Source organism: Oncorhynchus tshawytscha, linkage group LG15 (assembly GCF_018296145.1).
Source record: "Oncorhynchus tshawytscha isolate Ot180627B linkage group LG15, Otsh_v2.0, whole genome shotgun sequence".
In the NCBI taxonomy this organism is placed as follows: Eukaryota; Metazoa; Chordata; class Actinopteri; order Salmoniformes; family Salmonidae; genus Oncorhynchus; species Oncorhynchus tshawytscha.
In genome coordinates, this window is record NC_056443.1 from 38,462,317 (window position 1) to 38,470,174 (window position 7,858).

Consider the following 7,858-nt stretch of genomic DNA (forward strand, 5'->3'; position numbering starts at 1 on the left):
GAAGGCGAGGTCAGTACAGGTGCATCAAAGCTGGGACCGAGAGACTGAAAAACAGCTTCTATCTCAAGGCCATCAGACTGTTAAACAGCCACCACTTTTTTTTTCTACTTTCTACTTTGATAGCCTTGCGGAGGGAATAGCTGCACTGTTTGTATTCAGTCATGTTACCAGTCACCTTGCCCTGATTAAAAGCAGTGGTTCGCGCTTTCAGTTTCACACGAATGCTGCCATCAAACCACGGTTTCTGGTTAGGGAATGTTTTAATCGTTGCTATGGGTACGACATCTTCAACGCACGTTCTAATGAACTCGCACACCGAATCAGCGTATTCGTCAATATTGTTATCTGACGCAATACGAAACATATCCCAGTCCACGTGATGGAAGCAGTCTTGGAGTGTGGAGTCAGCTTGGTCGGACCAGTGTTGGACAGACCTCAGCGTGGGAGCCTCTTGTTTTAGTTTCTGTCTGTAGGCAGGGATCAACAAAATGGAGTCGTGGTCAGCTTTTCCGAAAGGGGGGCGGGGCAGGGCCTTATATGCATCGCGGAAGTTAGAGTAACAATGATCCAAGGTCTTTCCACCCCTGGTTCCGCAATCGATATGCTGATAAAATTTAGGGAGTCTTGTTTTCAGATTAGCCTTGTTAAAATCCCCAGCTACAATGAATGCAGCCTCCGGATAAATGGTTTCCAGTTTGCAAAGAGTTAAATAAAGTTCGTTCAGAGCCATCGATGTGTCTGCTTGGGGGATATATACGGCTGTGATTATAATCGAAGAGAATTCTCTTGGTAGATAATGCGGTCTACATTTGATTGTGAGGAATTCTAAATCAGGTGAACAGAAGGATTTGAGTTCCTGTATGTTTCTTTCATCACACCATGTCACGTTAGCCATAAGGCATACGCCCCCGCCCCTCTTCTTACCAGAAAGATGTTTGTTTCTGTCGGCGCGATGCGTGGAGAAACCCGTTGGCTGCACCGCCTCGGATAGCGTCTCTCCAGTTAGCCATGTTTCCGTGAAGCAGAGAACGTTACAGTCTCTGATGTCCCTCTGGAATGCTACCCTTGCTCGGATTTCATCAACCTTGTTGTCAAGAGACTGGACATTGGCAAGAAGAATGCTAGGGAGTGGTGCACGGTGTGCCCGTCTCCGGAGTCTGACCAGAAGACCGCCTCGTTTCCCTCTTTTTCGGAGTCGTTTTTTTGGGTCGCTGCATCGGATCCACTCCGTTGTCCTGTTTGTAAGGCAGAACACAGGATCCGCGTCACGAAAAACATATTCTTGGTCGTACTGATGGTGAGTTGACGCTGATCTTATATTCAGTAGTTCTTCTCGACTGTATGTAATGAAACCTAAGATGACCTGGGGTACAAATGTAAGAAATAACACGTAAAAAAACAAAAAACTGCATAGTTTCCAAGGAACGCGAAGCGAGGCGGCCATCTCTGTCGGCGCCGGAAGTGTAAGGGGCAGGAGAGAAGAGAACAGCAGAGAGGCAGGGAGGAGTAGAGGACAGCAGAGAGGCAGAGAGGAGAAGAGGACAGCAGAGAGGCAGGGGAGAGGTGGAGAGGGGAGAGATGGAGAGGGGAGAGGTGGAGAGGGGAGAGGTGGAGAAATGGAGAGATGGAGAGGGGGAGAGGGGAGAGGCAGAGAGGCGTTGAGGCGGAGAGGCGGGCTCAGTGGCTTGTCAAATAGCTAGAGCTGGGATTCACTGAGTTAAATAAAGGTTAAATAAAATATATATATATTTTTAAAGAGCTACGGAGGAGAAGCACTGAACTGGAGCGACTCTTACAGCTGTCATACACTGATAAACACCTCCACCGTATACAACCCTTCCCATTCCTCTGCAGCATCTCCAGATACCCAGGTTAGGACAGGAGGCTTCTACTATCCCATAAGTCTATGCATACACAACGAGAGGATGCTGCCAACATACAGACTCAAATCTCTGGCCACTTATATAAATGATCACTAACATAGAGAGGATGCTGCCAACATACAGACTCAAATCTCTGGCCAAGGCAATACATGTAATGCATGGACTTAATAAAGCACTAGTCACTTTAAATAACACCACTTAAAGAAATGGATCACTTGTCACTTTAAATAACACCACTTTAATAATGTTCACATATCCTACTGCTCATCTCATTTGTATATACTGTATTTTATACCATCTACAGCATCTTGCCGCTCAGCCATCACTCATCCATATATTTATATGTACAGTTGAAGTCTGAAGTTTACATACACTTAGGTTGGAGTCATTAAAACTCATTTTTCAACCACTCCACACATTTCTTGTTAAAGGCAGAGTCAACTTAGTCTATGTAAACTTCTGACCCACTGGAATTGTGATACAGTGAATTATAAGTGAAATAATCTGTCTGTAAACAATTGTTAGAAAAATGACTTGTGTCATGGACAAAGTAGATGTCCTAACCGACTTGCCAAAACTATAGTTTGTTAAACAGCTTGGAAAATTCCAGAAAATGATGTCATGGCTTTAGAAGCTTCTGATAGGCTAATTGACATGATTTGAGTGAATTGGAGGTGCACCTGTGGATGTATTTAAAGGCCTACCTTCAAACTCAGTGCCTCTTTGCATGACATCATGGGAAAATCAAAAGAAATCATCCAGAAAAAGTATTGTAGACCTCCACAAGTCTGGTTCATCCTTGGGAGCAATTTCCAAACACCTGAAAGTACCACGTTCATCTGTACAAACAAAAGTATAAACTCCATGGGACCACGCAGCCGTCATACCTCTCAGGAAGGAGACGAGTTCTGTCTTCTAGAGATGAACGTACTTCGGTGCGAAAAGTGCAAATCAATCCCAGAACAACAGCAAAGGACCTTGTGAAGATGCTGGAGGAAACAGGTACAACAGTATCTATATCCACAGTAAAACTAGTCCTATATCGACATAACCTGAAAGACCGCTCAGCAAGGAAGAAGCCACTGCTCCAAAACCACCATAAAAAAGCCAGACTACGGTTTGCAACTGAACATGGGGACAAAGATCGGACTTTTTGGAGAAATGTCCTCCGTTCTGATGAAACAAAAATAGAACTGTTTGGCCATAATGACCATCGTTATGTTTGGAGGAGAAAGGGGGAGGCTTGCAAGCCGAAGAACACCATCCCAACCGTGAAGCATGGGGGTGTCATGTTGTGGGGGTGCTTTGCTGCAGGAGGGACTGGTGCACTTCACAAAATAGATGGCATCATGAGGGAAGGAAATGATGTGGATATATTGAAGCAACATCTCAAGACATCAGTCAGGAAGTTAAAGCTTGGTCGCAAATGGGTCTTCCAAATGGACAATGACCCCAAGCATACTTTCAAAGTTGTGGCAAATTGCTTAAGGACAACAAAGTCAAGGTATCGGAGTGGCCATCACAAAGCCCTGACCACAATCCTATAGAACATTTGTGGGCAGAACTGAAAAAGCGTGTGTGAGCAAGGAGGCCTACAAACCTGACTCAGTTACACCAGCTCTGTCAGGAGGAATGGGCCAACATTCACCCAACTTATTGTGGGAAGCTTGTGGAAGGCTACCCGAAACGTTTGACCCAAGTTAAACAATTTAAAGGCAATGCTACCAAATACTAATTGGGGGGTATGTAAACTTCTGACCAAATACTAATTGGGGGGTATGTAAACTTCTGACCCACTGGGAATGTGATGAAAGAAATAAAAGCTGAAATAATCATTCTCTCTACTATTATTCTGACATTTCACATTCTTAAAATAAAGTGGTGATCCTAACTGACCTAAGACAGGGCATTTTTACTTGGATTAAATGTCAGGAATTGTGAAACTGAGTTCAATAGTATTTGGCTAAGGTGTATGTAAACTTCCGACTACAACTGTACATATTCTCATTCATCCCTTTACATTTGTGTGTATTAGGTTGTTGTTGGGGAATTGTTAGATTACTTGTTAGATATTACTGCACTGTCAAAACTAGATCACAAGCATTAACATCCGCTAACCATGTGTATGTGACCATTACATGTTGATTTGATTTGATTTTGTACAAACAAGGTCACAGTCTTTGAACTAGTGGGTCAAAGGTCAAGGTCTTTGATTCTGTAGTCACTACATGACATTTTGAGCCCATATAGAAAATCATTTGAAACATCCCATGAGCCAACATGTTTAATCATATAAGGTATAGTCAGTTCTATAGACTATTAATTTCCTTATCGATTGACAGACACCAGTTGTACGAATTGCAAATCGTAACATATCATACATAATGGATGATGGACATCCACAAATGAATACATGCCATACGAAACGTGACATACATATTAAATGGAAGGAAGACCCGTTTACGTTTACTATGTTACGTCTACCCTTGAGTCCAGGTTGCCTAAAGGAGCTACTTGTCTGAGCTTACTGCCACGGTAACCCTGATTGGCTGAACCGCTGTCACCCTCGGCCAATCAGAGTTGAATGCGTTCAGTGCGAGTAAAATAAATCGTTTGATATTCATTTACATCGCAACATGAAATACACATTTTATTTGTTTTTGTGTGATTCGATGTACCGTTTTTCTATGTGGGCGGTTGTTGTTTTTCTACCGGGGGCTGTCGTTCCGTGCGGGGAATGAGAAGAGTATCCTACCGATGCGGACTTTGGGGGAGAAGTATCGTTAACGGAACGGTACCGGGTGGCAATGGCGGCCAGTCTGCCGGAGAGAGAGAGAGAGAGAGAGAGAGAGAGAGCGATGATGGAGACTTCTACCGGAGAGCAGCTGATCGGTTCTAGATGCTCTACCAACCTGAGTGGTGCCGTGGCCTTGTGCCTCGCAGTTAGACAATGAACCGGTGGGTGAATCGTTCAAAAGTACATTTTATAACCTTGGTTGGTTGGTATTATATAAAATGTTGAATATCTGGTTTGCAGGACTAGTCGGCTGGATATACCTCTAGCTATGGGAATGAGCTTTACGGAATAGGCGCCATACTACAGCGGACTTTAGGCTGAAACCTTATGGTACCTAGCTTCTTTTTGTTTATGAGCTTATAATTATAGACACTATCTGAGATGGTTGTTTCCTATTTCTGCATGAACAAATCTCTCTCTCTCTCTCTCTCTCTGTTTGTGTGTGTGTGTGTGCAGCCAGCCAGTATAGTGTGAAATTGTGGCAATGCAGCAAATATGATTGGATCTTTATCTCTCCAACTATTCCATGGTGTTTTTTATATTGTATATACAAGGAGCACATCCCATTACTGTGGATGTGGAGGCGTGTTTTGTGTGTGTGTGGAGGCTTGTTTTGTGTGTGTGTGGAGGCCTGTTTTATGTGTGTGTGGAGGCCTGTTTTGTGTGTGTGTGTGGATGCCTGTTTTGTGTGTGTGTGGATGCCTGTTTTGTGTGTGTGTGTTGATGCCTGTTTTGTGTGTGTGTGTTGATGCCTGTTTTGTGTGTGTGTGTTGATGCCTGTTTTGTGTGTGTGTGTTGATGCCTGTTTTGTGTGTGTGTGTTGATGCCTGTTTTGTGTGTGTGTGTTGATGCGTGTTTTGTGTGTGTGTGTTGATGCCTGTTTTGTGTGTGTGTGTTGATGCCTGTTTTGTGTGTGTGTGTTGATGCCTGTTTTGTGTGTTGATGCGTGTTTTTTGTGTGTGTGTTGATGCCTGTTTTGTGTGTGTGTGTTGATGCCTGTTTTGTGTGTGTGTGTTGATGCCTGTTTTGTGTGTTGATGCGTGTTTTTTGTGTGTGTGTTGATGCCTGTTTTGTGTGTGTGTGTTGATGCCTGTTTTGTGTGTGTGTGTTGATGCCTGTTTTGTGTGTGTGTGGATGCGTGTTTTGGGTCTTTAGAAGTTGTAGTAGGCTAAAGGAAACAGTGAAACCCTCCCAGATGGCACCGTGTGTGTGTGTGTGTGTGTGTCAAGTAGAAGCATTGTGTGATAGTGTCAGCCAGTGAGTGATGTTGGTTGGTTCCTATATGCGTCCTAAATGGAATCCCTATTCCCTATATAGTGTACTACTTTAGACCAGAGCCCTATTCCCTATATAGTGCACTACTTTAGACCAGAGCCCTATTCCCTATATAGTGCACTACTTTAGACCAGAGCCCTATTCCCTATATAGTGCACTACTTTAGACCAGAGCCCTATTCCCTATATAGTGCACTACTTTAGACCAGAGCCCTATTCCCTATATAGAGCACTACTTTAGACCAGAGCCCTATTCCCTATATAGTGCACTACTTTAGACCAGGGCCCTAATCCCTATATAGTGCACTACTTTAGACCAGGGCCCTATTCCCTATATAGTGCACTACTTTTGACCAGAGCCTTATGGTCAGCCCTATGGGTCCTGGTCTAAAGTAGTGCACTATATAGGGAATAGGGAGACTCATAGGGCCCTAGTCTAAAGTAGTGCACTATGTGGGGATTAGGGTTCCGTTTGGGATGTATCCTCTGTCAGTAAATAAACAAAGCTCTCCTTTGACTCTGTCCCCGTCCAGATTCCCCCGATCTGCCAGATGACCGCGACCGCTCTCTCTGACACTACCAGACCGCTGCAGTCGACTGGGCCGCTGACCGTGTTGCCTGACTGGACCGCTGACCGTGTTGCCTGACCGGGGTTGTGTTGGGGTGATGGAGTACCATAGTAGTGGTAGCCTGCCCCTGCTGGGCCGACCCAGGTACTGTCCTGGGGCCAGCTCCGTCGGAGGTTACCTCTGTGAGACAGGACACTGCTGTGGGGAGACAGGCTGCTGCACCTATTACTATGAACTCTGGTGTGAGTACTACTACGATACTACTACAACACTACTACAACACTACTACAATACTACTACACCACTACTACACCACTACTGCTGTACTACCACAATACTACTACAATACTACTACAACACTACTACTACAACACTACTACAATAGTACTACAATACTGCTATAATACTACTACAATACTACTCTGTACTGCTACAATGCTACTACAATGCTACTACAATGCTACTACAATACTACTACAATACTACTACTCTAATGCTACAATACTACTACTGTACTACTACAGCACTACTACAATACTACCACAACACTACTATACCACTACTACCTTACTACTACAACACTAATATAACACTACTACAACACTACTACTGTACTGCTACTGTGCTAATACAATAATACTATGGTACTACTACAATACTACTACAGTACTACAGTTCTCCAGTATATGTGATGATTGATGCATTAGGATGATCTGTTTCATTTAGCCTACTGAAGGCCTACAATACCACACTGCACTACTACAATACTACTACTGCACTACTACAATACTACTACTGCACTACTACAATACTACTACTCCACTACTACAATACCACACTCCACTACTACAATACTACTACTGCACTACTACAATACTACTACTCCACTACTACAATACCACACTCCACTACTACAATACTACTACTGCACTACTACAATACTACTACAGTACTACAGTTCTCCAGTATATGTGATGATTGATGCATTAGGATGATCTGTTTAATTTAGCCTACTGAAGGCCTACAATACCACACTGCACTACTACAATACTACTACTGCACTACTACAATACTACTACTGCACTACTACAATACTACTACTGCACTACTACAATACTACTACTGCACTACTACAATACTACTACTGCACTACTACAATACTACAACTGTACTAGTAACATACTACGACACTACTATAAACTCTGGTGTGAGAACTACTTCTTCTGCCACATTACAATACTACTGTTACTACTACTGTACTACTACAGTACTACTACAAAACTACTACAATACTACTACAATACTACTACTGTACTGGTAACATACTACGACACT

General features: G+C 43.4%; 1 protein-coding gene across 1 annotated transcript in view; it reads left to right on the forward strand.

Moving 5' to 3' along the window:
* Positions 1-4,496: 4,496 nt before the first annotated feature.
* The window catches only part of LOC112238457 (salivary glue protein Sgs-3-like), a 10,756-nt gene continuing 7,394 nt past the window's right edge, over positions 4,497-7,858 (forward strand). The window contains exons 1-2 of the mRNA XM_042297825.1: positions 4,497-4,841; positions 6,488-6,765. Coding sequence (XP_042153759.1) covers positions 6,621-6,765 — 145 coding nt within the window. The 5' untranslated portion in view covers positions 4,497-4,841; positions 6,488-6,620. The remainder of the gene's footprint in view (positions 4,842-6,487; positions 6,766-7,858) is intronic.